General features: G+C 40.3%; 1 protein-coding gene across 3 annotated transcripts in view; it reads right to left on the bottom strand.

Moving 5' to 3' along the window:
• kcnh1a (potassium voltage-gated channel, subfamily H (eag-related), member 1a) overlaps window positions 1-22,166 on the bottom strand; it is an 88,200-nt gene that overhangs the window by 17,446 nt on the left and 48,588 nt on the right. For all 3 annotated transcript variants that reach the window (XM_066671250.1, XM_066671242.1, XM_066671259.1), the window contains 3 exons: window positions 21,913-22,112; window positions 21,018-21,270; window positions 11,449-11,645 (listed from right to left, as the gene is read on the bottom strand). In XM_066671250.1, the coding sequence (XP_066527347.1) occupies window positions 11,449-11,645; window positions 21,018-21,270; window positions 21,913-22,112 (650 nt within the window). The remainder of the gene's footprint in view (window positions 1-11,448; window positions 11,646-21,017; window positions 21,271-21,912; window positions 22,113-22,166) is intronic.

Genomic DNA, 22,166 nt, shown 5'->3' on the forward strand with positions numbered 1-22,166 from the left:
TGGAGATCTCTGTACTCTTATTGTGTCTGCAGCTGAAGCAGTGAGTCACGATACTTTAATGAGAGTTGGGCTTTCTGCAGTGAAGCCTAAAGGCCATCGTTACAACACACTAATGAGATTCACTCAAATCCTCAAACTCTGTGACAGAGAGACAGAAAGATATATGGAGAGAGAGAGAGCGAGAGAGAGAGAGCATGAAAGAGAGAGGGAGAGAGAGCGGGTGTGGGGTGGGGAGAGACTGAGAAAGAAAATGAGAGAGAGAGACACTAGGCCAGTAAAGCACAGTAAGTGAGTAGCTGATAGAATACAGCAAGAGAGAAAAAATGAAGAGAGAGAGAGTGAGAGAGAGAGAGAACAAGAAAAAGACAGAAGGTCAGGAATTTGTTTTATTCTTTGGTAAAGAGATTTTAAATTTCCCAACAAAAGGTGAGAGGAGCTCAGTTATGCATTATTCATGTGAATGAAATGGGAGTGAGATTTAAACACGTGCACAAAAAAAAACAAAAAAAAAACTTGAGCAGTCTTAAAAAAAACAGCTCATTAAATGTTCAGGTGTGAAGGGAAGAAATATAAGTAATAATAAGTAGTAATCATTTCTTAGAAGACAATTACAAATTACAAATGATAACAAATGACAATGTCTTAACAATAATAATATTGTTATACACTCCATCAAAGGTACAGACAGTCATTTAATGCTTTTCTAAACTCTGGGTCTCTCTCAATTCCCAGAGAATTCCTCTAAATGTCCTTTTAATATGTGCACTCCTGTCAAGGAGTCTGTCTCCATTCTTCTATCTTAAAAGTGCTCCTACTGAGATATTAAGATGAAATTTTAAGGGAGCATTGCACACTTCCTCAGCCACTGAAGTGGTGCTTCAAGATGTCAATTTTGAAAACAGCTTAGAGGACCACTGGAAACCTCTGTTCTAGAGCAGCGAGTAGCACTCATATTTTATTCCTTGCACCATTTCTTGTTCTTTTGCCCACAACATGTGCCAAATCCGGTCTATTTCTGTCCATATGATTAAAATTGCAGTAAACTACTTAGGGGCAGGACCCATGCACTGTGCTCTGAGGGGAGTAAACTCTGAGGCGATTGTGGGAGCTGAGGGGAGTAAACTCTGAGGCGATTGTGGGAGCTGAGGGGAGTAAACTCTGAGGTGGGTGTGAGAAATGAGGGAATGTTGAATGAACAGTGACATCCTTACTGTATCTAAATAACCTCTTTAAAAATAACTCAAAATGAAGAGAAAGTGGAAAAGCTAAATTTGTGTTTCTAATAAAGTGGTCAGTGCACAACTGCGCAGTTGTTGAATTAGACACTCTATACTGTTCTGGACTGGTGTGTGGCTAGCTCACAGCTTCAGGGCAGTGTGTAATTTAGCTGATCCCTCTACATCACACACTCAGGTTGCAGCATACTGCAGTTTAATTTGAACCCCCCACCGCAGCTTCTAGCTCCATTTACACTAGAGCTGTCTGTCTGTCTGCTCCAAATTCAGGCAGACTGCAGAGAGCAAGTATGGAACAGTCTGCAAGTCAGTTTCAATTACAATTATGACCCTCACTTTGCTATTATAATAAAATGATAAATAAAGAGTAACTGTGCATTAAAATGTGCTGAAGTACAAATGTCACTTTATTGTGACGTCATCCAGCTTCATTACCTGACCTCACTGATGCTCTCGTAGCTGAATGAAATCAAATCCTCACAGCAAAGTTCCCACACCTGCTGTAACAAGAGATTCCAATAGAGTAGAAGCCATTACTGCGACAAACTCCTTATTAATAACCTTTACTTCAGGTGAAATGTTGAGTGAAATGTTGAGAATTTCCTGTAGTCTTTCACACTGGTGATTTCATACTCAGCAGTGAAACTGTACACTTAAAGCTACTCAGACCCATTTCTACTCAGTGTTACAGATTTTGATTAAAGTAATCCATCCATCCATTATCTGTAACCACTTATCCAATTTAGGGTCGTGGGGGGTCCAGAGCCTACATGGAATCATCGGGCGCAAGGCGGGAATACACCCTGGAGGGGACGCCAGTCCTTCACAGGGCAACACAGACACACACACATTCACTCACACACTCACACCTACGGACACTTTCGAGTCGCCAATCCACCTGCAACGTGTTTTTGGACTGTGGGAGGAAACCGGAGCACCCGGAGGAAACCCACGCAGACACAGGGAGAACACACCAACTCCTCACAGACCGCCACCCGGAGCTGGAATCGAACCCACAACCTCCAGGCCCCTGGAGCTGTGTGACTGCGACACTACCTGCTGCGCCACCGTGCCGCCCCTGATTAAAGTAATAATTTGGCAAATCTTACTCCCTTTATGCCAAGTGTAGATGAAGTTTGCATCTTTAGATTTGCTAAAAAGTAATGCTTACACTCTATCAGCTCCCTGTATCAAAACTGCACGTTTAATCGTTAGTTCTGGCTCGCAAACTCAATTCCAACCCATTCCTTAGGTAGTGAACGGAGTTTCATCCCTTCAGAGCCAAACCTATGAGCTTTACACCCCTCTGGCCCACACATGTCATTAGCCATGCTGAACATAGGCCTGTGTGCTGCTGCTGCTCCAGATTGTTCCATTACATTCTATACATTTCTAAGGAAATTACACCAGCTGTGTGCACAGCTGTACACCTTAAAGACCATGTTCACGATGGTAATCAAAAAACTCTTTTTATACTTCAAACTTCAAACATATCATTCCACCTTAACAGGCATGGAGCTTCTAAATGGAAACCAACCAGAGACATCTGCAATTTTACACATTTCAGATGGAAACTGAGGGGAAAATTAGGGAAACAAAATATTTTTGGTAAAATTCAACTATAAGTCATTGGCTCAAAAAATGTTCTGGGGTGAATCAGACACAAGTGGCTCCCTTGAAGAAGCCTTGGTTGATGTGTATGTAAGCCAATGTCAATTTGGCTTGAAAGGCTTATGAACAGTGACATACTGTGAGCATCTGTCTGGGTGTCTATCCATAATTGAGAGACATAGAATGTGAGAGATGGGGAGGATGGACCATATGGGTTTTATCCTCTACTACTCCACACGTTTATTCGGTAAAAGCTAAATTCCTTTAATCTCCTACTGAGAACATAACACAATTATTCATTACTGTCTAATTCTGCTCATTATCTCTCTTTGAGTGCACAGGAAGCCGTCAGAATGGAATCTGCTCGTCTTTTTCCTGACTGATCTATGGCTTCTGTTTATGAGCAGATTTCATCCAGAACACCTTTAATTCCATTAGGGCAGGGTTTTGTGTGTTTGTGTGTGTGTGTGTGTGTGTCAGGTTTCACACGATGTGGGAACAAAATCTGTTCATTCCTACAGGGCCCCCACAATATAAACCAAGGTTAAGGTTTTGGTTATTTTTACAGTTATTGTTGGAGTTACAGTAAGGGTAGTGTTGGAAAATTAGAAGTTAGAGTTAATGTACTGGGTATAGTCCATTCCCACCATGCAAGAAAACAAACGTGGATCTGTTAATTGTTCTCTGACAGATTGTGATAATGTGTGAATATGTTAGGGACTGTGTGTATTAGGATGGACCATAATAATAAAAACAAATAAATAAGTAAATTAATTAATAATACACACATTTCTATTACACTATGTGTCACAGAAATAATTCACAACAGAGAAAGATAAAGCCAAGATGGTCCTGTACTGTTCATGGATGCTACAGTGGCATCGGTTTGTGGACTTCCCCACCCTCTACACACACACATACACACACACACACACATTCCACCTCACTGGTTTCTGCTGACCAGTGTTGGATTACACACACTCATCACCACTGTACAGAATCTGATCCATCAGCTTCGACCCTGTGCCATTAATGAGTGACAAAACACACACACACACACACACTCTCAGTTTGAACTCCCCTGGTGAGATGACATGTTTTCTTGATCTTCGGAGTGGACAAAAGTAAACACGTTTGCGTCAGTAACAGTCTCTACTTTTCTAGAAAGGCTTTACACTAGATTATACTAGAACATTTCTGTGAGGACGGGATGGTATTCAGCCACATTAACATTAGTTATGTTAGGTACTGATGTTGGACACTTTGTTCTCTGGAGTGATGGTGCCCCATTCAATGCATTTGGGATGAGATTTAGCACCAAGAGAACACAGCTCCATGACTCCACAGTTAGTTTTGTTAGCAAGCTTTAAACTCAACAGCCATCAGTTGGCATTAAGCACGTTAGCCTTCAGGCTGATTTATACTCAGTGTTAAATACAGGTACACACAGAGCTGTCTGCCCAAATGCTTTTATTTTGACCGTGTTTGTGCATGTACTCTGAAAGCTTACAGATATAGACAGGGCGGTCAAACACAACCACTGGTAAAATAAGTGAAAAGGCTTCTTCATCCACGTGTGGCAAAGTATTTAATGGCCTCACAGACCACTGCCATGTTACACCACTTCCTCTTTCGTATTTTTCCGTAAGTAACATTACATTATCAACACAATCATCAGAAGCTTTTCACTCTGAACCGCACTCTATTGGATGTAATGCTTAACATCCACACCAATGCTAAGACACACAGAAGTATGTGCAAGAGGCGGTTACAACATTTAAAACAGAAGTATTCATTTACATATGTAAAGGAGTATTACGTCGCTGTCCAATTAAAAACACGTACCTCATTTTTGTCAGTTTGTACAGGGTGTTACGTTAAAACCAAGCACACCATTGTTTTTCTTGTGAAATTCCCAATAAGTTTGATGTGTCACATGACCCTCTTCCCATTGAAAAAACAAAAGTTGGATCCAAAATGGCCGACTTCAAATTGGCCGCCATGGTCACCACCCATCTTGAAAAGTTTTCTCCCTTCCATATACTAATGTGCCACAAACAGGAAGTTAATATCACCAACCATTCCCATTTTATTAAGGTGTATCCATATCAACGGCCCACCCTGTAGTTTACTACCACATTTGAACACAGTTTCTGTCCTTTATATTGTGTGAAAATCTCATGATGAATGGACCAACAGAAATGCTCCAAAATTACTTGGAATAAAATATTTTTACATTGACCTCCATTTAAAATTAAGAAGGATTTTCCCTTCTTCCTGTAAAGTTGCTATTTTGGGAGATACATGTTTTTAATTGGACAGTGACAGATAAATGAGCCATTATCCCCATGTGTGGCTGCTCCAGGATCATTTTATTTCATGGTTTCCTATGAGGATTAGAGCTGTATAAAGAGTTGACCGCCTCTGTCCACAACAGCTGCACCTTAAAGTAGCTGAATACACTTCTAAGGTGTGTCTACAAGGTTTTGGTTGCACGATGTAACACCCTAAACTAAAAAGCACCTTTCAGAGTACTGCGTCTGCAGGAGAATCATATCAAAGTCTTCTTTCACTTGTCTCTTATCCCACTTATATTGTTTTTATTTCTTCTTTAAGCTCCTGGTGTCAAGAGGCATAAACACATTGAAGAACAAAACCAGGCATTCACACACACACAGTTTCCAAGGACGTTCTAATAGTGAAGGACTGAGAGAGTTTCCAAAGTTATAATGAATACATTGAGTTGTTTGATTAAAGAAGAAAGAGAGAAGGGACCACTTTCCAGTACAATGAATGTGTGTGTGGCTCTTACTGCTGAACAAACTCTAACCCTAATCAAAGCGTTGATAAGCCTCTGAGACAGCGTGACTGAGCTGCTTACTGTAAATAGGCTTATTTGGTGTTTCCTGGGCGACCACAATCACACACACCCATACACACTCACAATGTATGATTTGCGAAAACAAAGCATTAACCTGGCTGGACATACCATCCTCTACCTCAACCTCTCATTGCTCATCTAGATGAAGCTGACCCTTCCTTGACCTCTGTCTATCTCTTTTTCTCTCTCACACACACACACCCACACACAAACACAAAGACAAACATAATGAGCTTTATGCAACACTAGTCGTGTAATTAGATTTGTTCTGAATGTACGGAATGTACCACTGTGTGCTTTTCGCAAAGAAAACCAAATTAGCCAACAGAAGAGCCCATATTAATCCACAGCAAGCAGCCTTTATGGGATTTTTATTGGGGAACTGGCTCGGGAGGCCTTCTGCGATCAAATTTAAGCGTGATATTCTCTGCTGAATCGCCTCAGACAGACATGACTCACTTTCACTGTTTGTCCCTGCTTTTATTCTGAAATGAATATCTTTACGTCCTTGAGGGCAGGAAGGCATTCAGTTGCCGTTTTTCTGAGGACGAATGTTGCGCAAGTGCCTCTCCAAATCAGTGTTGAGATGAAGGTGAGGAGTCTTCCTCTACTTACAGCAATCCTGAGGAAACGGGGGTGGACGGGTCAGCTGGTCAAGCTGTGAATATCATGGCATAAGAGCAAGTCCTATCATCATACTTGAAGCTTCATGAGGTGTGTGGGTATGAGCATGAGAGAGTATATTTGAGGTGTGGGTGTCTCAGTCTGTACAGTACCATATCAAAGTGATTTAAAGATATAAAGAAAATAGGTTTCCTAACACATTTACAAGGCCTGATGTCACACCAAAACTGCTGAGCATTTTAAACTTCCATCTTTGAGTCACTCCTGCTTCAGATCTAACAAATCCACAGATGTTTGTGTCCATCCTTTCTTTTTTTTATGATGCTCCACTGAGTTATAATACGGAGCTTCTGTCAGATTTTTTGGAAAAAGGCAGGAATTATTAAAACACTCCCCTGTAATCGGGGCGGGGGCGGGGGGCTCCTCCTCCACAAGTTACATACTGCAGTTTCTGCAGTGCAGCCCGGAGTAGCAAGAACAGAGGCTCTATCCTCCCTATTGCTGATCAGTGAAGCATCCCATTGATTTTAAAACTGTAATTATAAGATACAGTACTACCTAGTGATCCTTTAAGGGTATGTATATATTTTTCACTAGTGGAACCATCTCCATTCTTGTTTGGTGAATAAATGTACCTCTTTATGATGCACATTCTACCCCTGTTCCATGAGTTAACCTGGATTCTTAAAGAAGTATCTATGACATGCTTTGGTCATACATTTTTTTAAATAAATAAATATATATATACTTTTACATGATTATTTGCTTTGTAAAGGGGTTTTTCAGATTGATGGGGAATGTGCTACAAATGGTTCTATACAGCACCAAAAAGGGTTCTTCTATGTCCAGCTTGTTACAATAGTGGTGCAGAAACCCTTTTAACGATGGAGCAGGCAGGAGAGCAGGATGCAAAGACAGATGTGACTGTGAGACAAGACTAAAAAATAGTCTAAAAAAAGAACCACCATTACAAAAATTATGCAAAGCAACCACAAGACAGAGACAAAGGTTTATGTGGTACACACATACACACACAAGCACAAGGCAGGTTACAAGGAACACCTGGGAACAATATGTAACCATGGCTACTGACCACTCCCAGGGAACACATGACCATAGTGGAGCAAAGGAGGAGCTAAGAGTAAAACAAATCAATGACAGGAACACATGGGATGTTCAACAAGAAAACCTTGTCTAAAAGGTGCTGTATAAAAGAAACTTTTCGTGATGCAAAGAATCATTTAATCATGCCAAAGGTTCTTCACGCATTCAGGGTTCTATACAGAACCATTTGTTTACTGAAGAACCCTTCACTATTAACCCATCACTATTAAGTGTGTGTATAAAAAGGCCCGTAGAGAATGGACAGTTTCAGCACCTTTTGCTTTAAATGACCACAAACAAGCAGCAGCATCAAGCAAGGCATACAGTAATTACAGCATTTTAATTTGGTTCTGTCTTTTCTGGCCTTGTTGACTGTTTATGTTTGGTTCTATAATTTGTGTCTTCCATATGAGAGTAGTGACAATGGTGTTTTCAATAATCTCCAGCTGAGAGAGCGTTTTTGAATACATTCATTTTCAATCATCTAAAGCTTCAATTTTTAAAACTCAGCTTTTGTGTGGATGGGAGGTCAAAACTTAGACATGAAAAACGGATGTCATATATTCGACCTGCAGCCATGATGCATATCGTCGCTGTCCAATCAGAAACATGTATCTCCATTTTTGTCCATTTTTAGTTTCCTACATCATTGGAACACAGGAGCTGTTCTTCACACTATGTGATCATTTATGGACCAATGGTCGAATGGACCAATAGAAATGCTCCTAAATGACTTGAAATAAAATCTTTTTACACTGAGTTCCACTGAAATTTAAGAAGGTTTGTTCCTTCTCCTGTAAAGTTAATGTTTTGGGAGATACATGTTATTGACTGGACAGCGACGATATGCACATGCGTTGTTAACAGCAAGTATACATCTACCCTTAGACAGCCCAAAGTTTGTGGGGTAGTAAACACTAGATCCCTAAATTAATGTGCAAATGCCCTGGAAAAAATTATGTTTTCATAATGTGTCCACTTTAAATGTACATATATTCTACATTGATATATATATATGTTAAAATATCCGGTCTTGATTTTGCTCCTGAAATGAGGTTCCAGCATGTTCCAGCCCATTTGATGCTCCCCAGGTGATCATAAGGCACTCTCTGATCCTCAGGTGAACTCTCTGACACTCCTCTGGTCCTGACTGTGCCCTGCTTTCTTCGTTCTTTTCAGTACAGTAAAACAGGACACTGTCTTACAACATGATTTTCCGTATTTAACATATTTTTCTATCTGGGTCACGAACTGTAAACATCATTACTAATATATGGAGCTTTGAGCTAATTAAAGCCTCTGCCTTGGCACTGTGGATGTCAAATGGGTGTCACATCAATGTAGTAATTTGTCATATATACACAGATGAAGGACAAATGAACGGAAAAAACCTGCGTAAAGCATCTTAAACTGCTTGCCATAGATTTAGTCATAGCGAATGTACTGGAATAACAGCTTGCCATTCTTGCTGAGTTGTGCACAAACAGCTTGTATAACCTCTGTGGGAATGCATGAAATAAAATGAGATGATCTGGAGCAGCTGCAAACGAGCCTAATGTCATCAAGCTCAATGCCAAAACCTGGGCAAGAGGTGTATAAATCCCACAGCAGTGGGTTGTGAAAGAGTGGAACTGAGTTCTCTGAAATGTATGAGATTCTAGCTATATTCTAAATGGCATTGAAAGAAACTCCATCACTCCAGAGAGAGTTCTACTGCTCCATAGACCAATGCTGGGGGGTACATTATACCCTCTTTAGCAGTAGGCATGGTGACCTTAGGCTCATGTGCAGCTGCGGATGCTTTTCTATAGAGATTACACAAGATGGGTGTGAATAATGCGCTGCCAACATCTGAATAGACTTAAAGACAATGACCCTCAAAGGGGTCAAAACAACAGTGTGTCAGTGTGGACAGGAGGTGTCCGGGGTCTAAGACGTGTCAGTGAGAGTGTCATCTCACGGGGTGAGTGCCGCTCGACTGACTCTCACTCTCTCTCTTTCTCGCTCTCTCTCTTTCTCTCTCTCTCTCTCTCTCCATCCACTCCGGGACGAACCTGTCAGTCCTGAATCTAATAATAGCAACAATCTCAGACCTAGTTTCAGTGCTGATCGATAATGTCCAGCCTTACTGTGCAGCACTGCACTGTGAAAAATGATCTCCAGTAAGTATCTATTATATTTTTCTGTCTGAGATTGTAACATGAATAATGAAAGATTATTCAAATTTGTTCTACATATTTGTGCACTTATAATGTGGTTTAGATCATTCTGGGTTTTTTTTTGTTTTGTTTTTTCAAGCATTATTAAGTTAAACTGTCTGCCAGTGGAATAAGACACTGAGACAAACTGTAGAAATAGTTATAAAATAGAAACTGTAGAAATAGTTGTAAAACCTAATACTGTTCTTACAAAGATCTCACAATAACCTTTAGATATGGTTAATACATTTAAGATGATTCCATTTTAAAGGACTGTCTACAAATGCAGGATAAATTTCAGTCTGGTCGTTTAACATTCAGAAGCTCTGCGTCTTTGAAGGTGGAATAGTTTGTTGTTTGTATGAGGTTTAACTTGTCTATAAGTTTTTAAATTACTGTTTGAATTACCACGGAAACTTATTTGTACCCCGGGTTGTTTAGTTTTGTAGCACTTTCGCTAATGCAGTTAGCAGTCTCCTGAGTTTGAAAAAATTTCCACCTTCAGTGATCTGAAACAGTAAAAGTCAAAATGACCCACCTTTGGAGCAGGAATAAAGCAATATTCTCATCTCAATCCATGCTTTTCAACATTTGGAGTTCTCTCCACTGTCTAAACCAACTCCAGATGCCTCTGCAATGAGCGGAGAGAGACACTGGGCCTTCGTACACATTAGACCAGTTTTGAGCGTGCAAACAGACTGGAGAGTTAGAATGATGAGGAAACATCTTCTACATTTTATAAATGATCTTTTTTGATTACAATCATGAATATCATCTTTAAGAGAAAAGGGTCTCACTCCAGGAACAGAGTTCCACTGCGAATGTGGCCTGGCTCACAGACATAAAGCCGCTGAAATATAGCAGACTGGAATGGTTTCATTTACAGAGAAAAATCTGTCACTTGACAGCGTTTAGGGAACACTGAGAACCTGGAAGAGTACCAGTGATCAGAACAGTACAGTCTGCTACTTACAAACAAACTGCTGAAGCTCACCAAAGCACTTTAAATAAACTTTACTCTAAAGGTTTAATAATAAAACTGGATTACTTGTTAATTTAGCTGTCCGAGGCTGGGTGTCCAAGAGAGTGAATTTGGTCTGACGCTCTCTGAGTGGGTGTCCCTTCCTCTCACCTCATCACAAGCACATTAGCCACCGCAGGTGTCCCTTAGCTGGCAGCGCAGATCTGGACTGTTAGTGTTCTCCTCTAAGCGTGTTGAGTTGTCCCATGATGTTGTAATAGCAGTAGTTTGAAAAGAAGTGGTAGTTGGCTTTAGATTTTGGAGGAAGCATGTGCTCCTCACCCTCACAGCTAGGGGGCAATGTATGTGACAATGTTTGGGAAAACTATAGTCAATATGTCAGTAGTTGGCTCATACTTTCAGAAATGGTTTCATATTTGGATTGGTTTTCATGTCTGTGCAGAAAATGTACAATATCGGGTCACACTTAATATTAACAATCTCTGTTAAATACACAGTAAATCATACAGCACCAATGTAGCGTCTATTGATATATTAGAATTTATAGCTCATGAAAACACCCAATTAATGGTCCAACTTTACGTGAAGTATCTCTAATACATGTGTGCATTTTCATGAGCTAACCACAGTAATCCATCTCCAACAGTACACACATCAGTGGTAGCTACACTATTGTTGCATGTTTAATTAATATGTAAATACACAACGTCTTTCCAGTGTTACCAATGATATTGTGTGTGTGGCACAGAGAGTAAGTGAGAATTCAAATACACAAACACACATACACACACACACATTCAGGCTGTGACTCACGCGTTTGCGGAGGTTGTACGTGAGCAGCAGGTTGCGTGAGAAGTGGTTGGAGAAGGCCGTATAGAACTCCAGCACTTTCTGCAGAGCATCTCTCTTTATCACGTGAAGGTCACAATAGGTCAGTGCTCGGACGTTAGCGCAAGACTGAGCCAGAGTCACCTCCTTCCAGAACACGTCTCCAAATACGTCCCCTTTACCTGCACAGAGCCACACACACACACACAGGAAAATCATTATAAACAATCCTGCTTACAATTACACACAGAGAATCTATCCCAATAACTCCCCCAGTGTTCAATATTATAATATTAATATATATTACACTATCCTCACCTTAGAAACAGAGCTTGTGTTACCCTTGAAAAAGGCAGCTGCTGTTTACACTGTGTGAGATCACAGGATGATTACGATTTTACCAATGTGGAGATACAAGCCCTTTGGCCAAGAAGGATGATATTTAGAATATCACTGTATAACAATAAATATTAATATAGTACTTTTGTTCCTCTGGGTATATTTTGGCCACACCACAGGGCAGTAAATATTAAACTAATATTTTTCCCTAAATGTCACACAATCAGACCATATATGTCATTACATTTATTACTTTTCCTGAATATTTGGGTCACACGGTAGGAGAGTAAATATTAAACTGATATCTTTCCCCTGCTGAGAATATTGGTCACACAAAAGGACAGTAAATATTAATATTAGTCCATTACTTCTAGTTCACTTGATATATTCTGGTTTACCACGGCACCATAATCATGACATTAACAGTTTTTTTTTTATATTCACAACAAAGGATGTAGTTCCATGCATTATTTTCACCCACATAAAAAAGTTGACTGTACATGGTGTGAGCTGTCACACACACACACACACACACACATTCAGTACAGACTTCCAAAAAGCCCCCACACACTTGTTTGAAAACGGGACCCATTATCATCATCATAGAGCAAAGTGGTGAGAAATGAGAGTGAGATCACACACTCCACGCTTCCCTGCTGACATTTACATCTCACTGCCGCGCAATTACGCTCCACATTAACAGACTCCAGCCTTTATTCAAAGGTCAAATCTCCACATTCTCCAAACAAAATCCCTGTTTGCTCTGTTTACTACTCAAGAATTTATCTCTCTCTCTCTCTGTCTCACTCTCTCTTTCCTTTGTCTCATTCCAGACACTCTCACTGTGATTCAGATTCATATTCCGCACAGAAATCAACAGAAGCTCATATAGGGATTAAATAAAAACCCTTGATAACTCTTTATTTATCATTTGCCATGTTCTGGGAAGGCTACATAACAAAACTGGAACACTGTGAGGAACATTGAACATTGATTGCATTCAGCCTCATAAGCACTAGTTAGATCAAGATGTTTACACCAGGTGATTCTGGGTAGGCTCCGGACCCACCGCGACCCTGAACTGGATAAGTGGTTACAGACAATGAATGAATGAATGAATTTTTAGGATCACAAAACAATTCCCAACTCATCCCAAAGATACTGAATGGAGCTCCATCAATCTGTAGTAGAGGTTCCCAAGAGGTTCCCAAGCACCAGGGCTGCAGACCCATTTCATGACTGATCTCCACGTTTTAAAATGTATTATGATAACTAATTCATTCTTTAATAGCTTTTATTTCATAAGATCTAAATATTGCAACTAATATATTCAGAGTTACAGGGGTTGGACAATGAAACTGAAACACCTGGTTTTAGACCACAATAATGTATTAGTATGGTGTAGGGCCTCCTTTTGCGGCCAATACAGCGTCAGTTCATCTTGGGAATGACATATACAAGTCCTGCACAGTGGTCAGAGGGATTTTAAGCCATTCTTCTTGCAGGATAGTGCCCAGGTCACTACGTGATGCTGGTGGAGGAAAACGTTTCCTGACTCGCTCCTCCAAAACATCCCAAAGTGGCTCAATAATATTTAGACCTGGTGACTGTGCAGGCCATGGGAGATGTTCAACTTCACTTTCATGTTCATCAAACCAATCTTTCACCAGTCTTGCTGTGTGTATTGGTGCATTGTCATCCTGATACACGGCACCGCCTTCAGGATACAATGGTGCACATGGTCTTACTGGTGCAATGTGCAATTAATGAAGATTGGCCACCAGACTGCTCCAATTTAGCCATGAAACCTCCCACACTAAAATGACAGGTGTTTCAGTTTCATTGTCTAACCCCTGTACTTTGTGGGGATTGTTAATGTATCAGTTTCTTCAGTTTTTCGGAATGAATTAAAGAGAACCATAAACCATAAGCACAATAAAGAGCTGTTGCCATTTCCATCCGTATGTTTAAGTGAGGCCAGGATGTTAATGGAGTATTTTAATGGAAAAGTCGAGAGCACATTTTTAAAACTGTGATTCATGGAGCACTGTCAGAGTTTTATTAGTACAGATTTCCTTGGTCAAAATCCGTAACCTTTTCTGACTGGCTGAGGAATTATGGTTTATACCGTGCTTAAAAATCCGAGCATTAGCACAGAAAGCTTTGCGAGCAGGCAGCATGAACTTGAGCACAATCATTGAGAATCTGATTGTCGTCTGGTCCACAGTTGTAAATGCTTTGGGAACCCCTGCTCTATAGAATGCAGCTCCATTAGAGTCTTTATAGACATCTTACCTGCACATGGCTCTGCGCATAGTGACCTTTTTCCATTTGTAACTGCCAATGCTTTTCTACAAACTATGTGAATACAGTCTGTGTCAGGAGTGAGTGCACTTTAAAGCAGCAGAAATCACTCATAAGAAAATGTATCTGTAATTGTATCAAAATTTGGCACAGGTCAGAGTCGTAAAGCCGTCAGTTGCAATGAAGCAGACAGAGCACACGGTAAAAATGTACATTGATTATACAATGAAATACTGCCTAACCATGACAGTAAAATTCTGTAAATATATATAGTATTTATATAATACTTATATTATAAACTTTTGGCACAAGAGATTGAGATTTAAAAAGCTATTTATCTGAGCAGCAAATGTTTATTTCCTAAAAAAGCAAATAACCCCCAACATTAGAATAAAACTAAATAACATTACTCCAGTAAGTGTGATATTCCGTGTGTGAATGTGTTGGTTTAACTTTTTCAAAATCTCTCCTTGTGGCAGTCTATATTATTTAAAGTTATCATCCAGTACCTAGGGCAGCACGGTGGCGTAGCAGGTACTGTCGCAGTCACACAACTGGTGGGTTGTGGGTTCGATGTCAGTGAGGAGTTGGGTGTGTTCTCTCCGTGTCCATGTGGGTTTCCTCCCACAGCCCAAAAACACACGTAGGTAGGTGGACTGGCATCTCAAAAGTGTCCGTAGGTGTTAGTGAATGTGTGTGTGTGTGTCTGTGTTGCTCTGTGAAGGACTGGCGCCCCCTCCAGGGTGTATTCCCGACTTGCGCCCAATGATTCCAGGTAGGCTCTGGACCCATCGTGACCCTGAACTGGATAAGGGTTACAGATAATGAATGAACATATTTACTGTATACGTATTATATATAACTTTATACAAGCACCACACTTACTGAGAGGACATTAGTTTAAATATATACAATTATCTTCTGTGCCTAAGACTTCTACACAGTACTATGTGTGTATATATGTATATTCCAATGTTAAATACATCTGCACTGTGACTATAACAGATATATATATTCTGTAATATTCATATATACCACAGACAACACTACATATCTTTTTATGAAAAATACATTTTGTCACTGTTAAATATTTATGTTAATTATTTATGTGCCAAAGACTGGGAGGAGATATTTGATTTTGTGCGTTTTTGGGGTTACTGTGTGTGAGATGAGATGTGTGCTGGTCAGGAGTGGACACTGTCAGCCTGGATTCACACCCTCATCACACACCATTCCCAAATACTGCACATTTCCTCGCTCCTTGTTTATGACTATGTCTCAGTCTCAATTCTCACATTTGTCACAGCAATTTCATCTATTTTTTTTACGGTGTATACCTATTTTTTTCAGTGTTACATTGTAAACAAGACAGTTCTTGAATATATAATGTATGGTTGCAAAAAAGCAATGCAATACCGTACATAGCATACTGTAAAATTATATACATTTTGACTGTATATTTTGCCATGAACTTCTGGCAACAACGGCTACCTCTATTTTACAGTAAAATTTTATAGTGTATATTTGTGCTGGCCTTGTTTGTACAAGAATCCAGCTCTAAGTTTTTTTATCCCTCTGTGTCAGATTGTATAAAGTGGATGGACATTCAAAAGGTCAAAGCCTCATCGTACATTCGTCTCTCAGCATCTCAGTTGATTACAGGGTGAATCAAATATTCTGCTCTGTTTTTTTTAAACACGAGGGACACGGCCCAAATAATTATACTCCACAGTTTGGCTACCTTTATAGAGGTGAGATGAGTTATACACACACACACACACACACACACACACACACACACACACACAGAGTCATTTAATGAGCACAGTGGAGGTGAAAGCACTCAGGACGCATTGTGATGCGCTTCAGATTGTTTGCATGTCTGGCAGAGAGAGAGAGAGAGAGAGAGAGAGAGAGAGAGAGAGAAAAGCAGAGTTTTGGACAGACAGAATATTCCCTTGTTCCCTGTGCATTCCCTCACCTTAAAGCCAAGAGTCTGCATGCTTTTGACTTGCATTCAGCGACACATCCGTTCCTGTTGAATCTGAGTCTGCACATGAGTCTGAGCTGCCCTACACCAAGCACTGGTAAGAAGTGTTGAAAGCCACCCCATGTTGCGTTCTCGAAAGTGATGGCGCTTCATGTAATACATCTGGCATCTGTGATCCTTATCATTCAACCTTACTAATGCTTGTGGGGTTGCCCTCAAAGTCTCACAGCAAGGTTCCAACAAGTGGTAAAAAGCCTTCCCAGAGGAGCAGAAACTGATGCTGAAGCCATAGGAGACAAGATCCTCTTTAATTTCAGAATGGGGATGAGCTGGTGCCCAGAACCTTTTGGCCATTTCGGATACTTTAATATCAGTCGACACGGTTCAAGGACTCAAAATGTCTCCTAATGCAGAGGTCTGACTCTCTGGAACAGCTTACTGTTTTTAGTTGCGGACTGACATTACAGTTACCATAACAACAGCTACATTCTCCGCTAAATTTCACTGCAATATTTGATTGCAGTTTTTGGGTGGCCTTCTCCTTGCTGTAATTCTCCTGTTATGGCTCTGTGCTGTGTACATTGCGATAGTGAGCTGTGCACTCAGACTAAGCTGATTACTCTCAGTAATGCAACAAAACAAGGTTAGAGGATGTCCAGAAAGTGTGTTTGTATAGATCCAGTCTGCCAAAGTGTCCAGTGTGTGTGTGTGTGTGTGTGTGTGTGTGTGTTTATGTGCTGCACAATGTACTGTAAAGAGGTGTACTTGAGTTTCCTGTGTGAAACGGCTGGTAAAAGGTTAATGTGTTAAAGTGAGTCAGGGAATCAGTGGAATGAGCAGAGCTTTGGATTGTGTATAAACAATGAAAAAATTCGGACACTTTGAATGTACTTTTTTTTTTTTTACATCCAAGTATTACATGCAATTAAATCATCTGCGTACAGAGATAAAATTTTACAATGAGAAATCTCTCTGGATGTAGATAATTTAATTCCATGCAACTCTAAGATGAAAATAATTAAGTATATTCCAAGTTGATCACGCTGCATGGACCAAAACATGATGCTAAAGTGTTAAGATTAGTCTAGTAGCACTTACAGATGAGGTGAAAATAAGTCTCCACAAAATAATTGGGGGTCTATAATAGCCTCACAATGCACAAAAAACAAAGTGTGTGTGTGTGTGTTTGTGTGGTCAGGGGGAACACAGTTCTCTGGGGTCTTAATGAAACAAATGTGATATACTTGGTCATCAAATATCACAGCACTCTTCTCCCCCATATAAACAGCCCTGTTCTGAACAACCGGTTTCAGCCCTGTGTCTTTAAATGAGAATGAGCTTATGTTTAATCTGAAACCAAGATGCCCAATGATCAGATTCAAAGAGCAGAAACAGTGGAATTGAATCACTTTGCGCTCTCACATACATGTGGGTCCAGTGTTGTGATTGGATGAAATGCTAAAACATTTTTTTCCACACACAGAGCATTATTCTGTATCCATAACAATGAAGTCAATCAGTAGACTAGAAGTGATTTAAAGTACACGTGTTACATGTGAACATGTGGTAATATGAGAGCGCAAAGACATGGTTAAATGTAGCAACACATTAAAGATACAATAAAGCGAGCAGGGGGACCTTACAGATTGTGAAAAATGGTTAAAAAAAATGGAGAGGGAACTGCACAAAGTTAAAGTGACTAAATCCCAGGGCTTCTGCTCCTTGCGCCTCACAGCTGGGCACCCTGGGCTTGGTTCACACAGAGGCTCGTTCTCAACAGACGCTGAGGAACAGGGCTAAATAGACAGAGGCGGAATGGTGCTGTGTTGTTTGATATTAGTGGTATTTTGACCAATGCATGTCACAGAAGTTCAATTAAGACCCCAGAATGGTGTTAACTTGTGGGTAAAGGAGTATAAAATAGCGTAAGGCATGTTATAAATTATGGTGTAGGCTTAGTGTTAGACTAGTACTATTAATGGATAAGGTTAAGAAAAGTCTCCACAAAATGAAGGGAAGTGTGTAAATCCCAAGCACGCATGTAATCAGAAGTGTGTGTGAATGTGTCCGTGTGTTTATGGTGTATCTGTATAGGTACAGTAACATATTTCAGACAGTGTTTCATTACAGTACTGTCTAAATCAATCTCTCTCTCTCTCTCTCTCTCTCTCTCTCTCAATGTAACCTGAACATCTTTTCACTGCAGGGTATTTAAGTTACAATGTTTACACATATATCTCTTTCCTTTCATTCATTCCTGCCCTTTCTTCTCTCACTCCTGTCGTTTGTCTCCCTCGCTCTCATTACCTTTAATCCTAAAGTCTTCCTCTGTTCCTCCTCTCTCTCTCTTTTTCATTCTCATATTCCACCCCCTTTCTACTCTCATTTATGAAGCCAGATACAAGCCAGATCACCAAACTCAAAATCCCATGTTAACCTTCATAGAGACAACACAACAATACACTGAAATATAATTAGCTCTGACAGTCACTCAGAGCATCAGGCAAATTCAGCAAAACAAAAGCCAAAAAAATTAAAAGCCAAAAAAAAAAAAAACCTATAAAAATAGATACTAAACACATGCAACCTACTGATACAAATCTGGATAAAAATATTCAATTCTATAATTAAACCCATACTTTTATACAGTAGTTCAAAAGTAGAGTTCAAAAATTCATGGAAACACTGCTACCCTGGTGTGCAGAGCTTCTCTATCTCTCTGTACCCAAATTAAACAGAGCTCTAAAACTGTAAACCAGTTTTATGCCACCACATAGCTTACCTTAACAACTGCCCACACCATGAAGGTGACCCCTATTTGTGAGTGTTATCTTGCCATTTGGAGCTGAGTTACAAGGTGTAGTGTTTAAAATCTTCCCCTATGTAACGGGACAGCCCTTCCACAGCCTGAAACATCATCAGAACCCAAAAAAGAGAAGTGTTGCTGGTCTTTAATGCAGTTAGATTTAGGGCATCATATGCCTCAACAATCCTGTATTATCACCAACTCCTAACTCTCTGTGACATGAAGATGAATTCAGCTCCTTATTTGGCTTATCTGATTTACAGAGCATCACATGAAGTTGGCCCCTGAAAAATCTCAGTTTCAAGGTGTATATAGCTCTACCCCTTGGCCCTACCCCTCTTTCCCAATAAAGACTGAGACCCCCTACCCTTAGGCACAACAGAGGGGTAGGGCCAAGTGGTGAAACAACATTTACCCTAAGTGCCCAAAGCCAGGAGACTGACACAGAGGAAGCAGTGGAATACCAGAGAAGAGGGGCTCTGTCTTCACTGCAGCGTTTGTATTACAAATACACACATCTCAAAAAAAGAGTGCACACACTCAGTAAAAAATCTCATCCCATCGCTAGAAGATAAAGAGATTCCCAAATTATATTTAAATATATTAATAATCATCTTACATCATATTATTGGTAGTTTAATTATATTATTTATTGATTTTTCCTTCTTTTACATATATTTGACCATTATTAATATTAATAATTCTATTCTTTGCTTTGGCAACAGATGGCATTTAAATTTCATGACAGTAAAGCTACTTGAATTTGAATTGTTTCTTTCTCATTACCTCTAATTGCACTGTCTGTCTGCCTCTGAACCCCCCCCCCCCTCTCTCTCTCTCTCTCTCTCTCTCTCTCTGAGGCACCAGACTTTAATGTGAACCCAGCTGCTGGCCATCAGCAATGCAATGAAACAACACCTCCGACAACAAACTGGACCGTGCTGCGTCCAGAACTCAGCAATGTGTAAATACGTCTCATGACTACCTCGCTGCCCTGGGACACAACTCTGACAGTGGATAAAGACAATTAGTAGGTGCCCTGGGTGAAACAATGTGTCATAATACATCCATCTGTAGCAGGTGCATTTGTTCATATAAAGCTTTAATCTCCACAGAAATAGATGAACTGAAATGGGATGCTCTGGAACACCACATTTGTTTTCTACCAACAACTTTGGTTTGAGCTGGAGTGCCACAACAGGTCATTCAACTTCAGTACCTCACCCAACTAATGTTCCCTTGACTTTCAATATCTAGTGTAAAGCCTCTATTTTTCGGGGGAATGCTCTGGACAAGAAGTTGGAACAACAGAGCTGTCTGATCTGACTGAATTCTGCAACAAGAGAGGCAGATGTTTGCTTATTATTCACAATTGTCATATTCAGACATTTAGTTTCATCTTACATGGGTCAGTTAATGAGACTAATTCTCATGCTTCCTATTTGAATTTTCCATTCCACCTTAAATAGGTAAATATAAACCTTGCGTCAGCGTTGCAACAAAATGTATTGCCCACTTCATTGGTTTAAAACACACAAACCTCATCAAATTACTCAGGTTATGTTCCTGAATAAACGTAAAACACAAACTATGGAGTTCACATCATTAATCTGTGGTTATTGTTCTTGTGTTTTACCTGGCAACCTGCAGTTTGTGTGCTGAACTGTGATTGGACAGAGGGTAGGATGTCAGGCTAAAATACCAATAGATCTCCGCTCCTGAAAAGACCTCTTTACAGAAGAATATCCTGGCTGCAGCACTACTCTCAGGGATTCCAGTACTTCACCTTAGAGGATTTCCTTAATCTCATGACATATACAGGTCATTTTATGATTTAGTTCATTAAGTATACTACATATTGCTCGTTTAAGCCTAGTGCTTTTGTAGAAGACACGGTGTCTTTGATGCAAAACACAGAACAGTGCTCTCTTGTGGCTCAGTTCCTAAACATGATTGAGTATGAGTTCTAAATCAGTTCCATGAGCTGATTGGCATCTAAAACTAATCCAGAAGAGAACCAAAACAACCAAATGGAACCAATTTTCTGTAAAATAAATAAATAAATAAATAAATGTAAAAAAAAATTTAAATATGCTATTCCCACCAGCTGCTCACCAAGAATGGCAACCACCTCATCGTCTTGGATGACCTCCAATGACCCTGATACCACGAAGCACAGGCTGTCCACACTCTCCCCAGCATGGTAGATGAGGTCGCCCGGGGCACAGTGGATCGTCTGGAACTCCATGGCCAGCGCCCTCAGGCAGCCGTCGCTGGCCAGTCGGAATGCAGGGTGCTCCTTAAACACCTTCCTGTTCAGGTGCACACAAATATCAGCTCGCATGTCTTTAGGACAAATTTGCAGCACCTGCACAGGAAGAGGAGAGGGGAAGGGGGAGAGAGAGAGAGAGAGAGAGAGAGAGAGAGAAAGAGGGTATAGATAGATGGAGAGGGGAGTAGGAAAGAAGACATATATAAGAAAACAAAAATATATCTCATATAATTTATGTGATCATTCACGCTTCTCTAAGTTAATCTTAAATACGTTCAGCTCTGGCACTGGGTTATCCACACCATCAGCTTCTTACTATGATTTTGCAAATGCTCTTCTTTTGTGTCTATTTCCTTTTTTTAACAATTTAAATTTTAAAAAATGTTCAGAAGAGAAGTACATGAAAATGTATGTTACTTTAGCCCTATGCTTAGGGCTGTATCATTTAAAAAAGAGAGATAGAGTGGGAGAAGGAGAGAGAGAGAGTGTGTGCATGTGTGTGTGTGTGTGTGAGAGAAAGAAAAACACAAAGACAGAAGAGGGATGTGTGTATGTAGGGCAGATGGAGAGTGTTATAGGCTTCACAACACACTCTTCAGTGTATGTCTTCAGATCCTTCTCCAGGGCTTACAGTAAAAAACACTGCAGCATGTCAGCGAGAGGGAATAACAGCTTGTAAAATAGACAAGGGAATAAACACACACACAAACACAAAGCGAGCTCTGTGGTGTGTGTTACCTTCTCAGTGTCGATGCCTCTGGACATGGACCATGTGGATGCGATGTAGTCCATCACTCTCTCACTCAGGCCTTTAGGAACCTGGTAGAGTTTGAGGAAATCTCTCACGCTGTTCAGCATCTCATGGTAGCGGTTGGTGTTGGCGTACATCTGCTGGAAGATAGTGGTCACATTACCAAAGATGGTGGCATAGAGGAGAGCTGAGAGGGGGGGAAAGAGAGAGAGGGAGGTTAGCAACAACAGTGGCAGCCACA

Source organism: Hoplias malabaricus, chromosome 1 (assembly GCF_029633855.1).
Source record: "Hoplias malabaricus isolate fHopMal1 chromosome 1, fHopMal1.hap1, whole genome shotgun sequence".
Taxonomy (NCBI): Eukaryota; Metazoa; Chordata; class Actinopteri; order Characiformes; family Erythrinidae; genus Hoplias; species Hoplias malabaricus.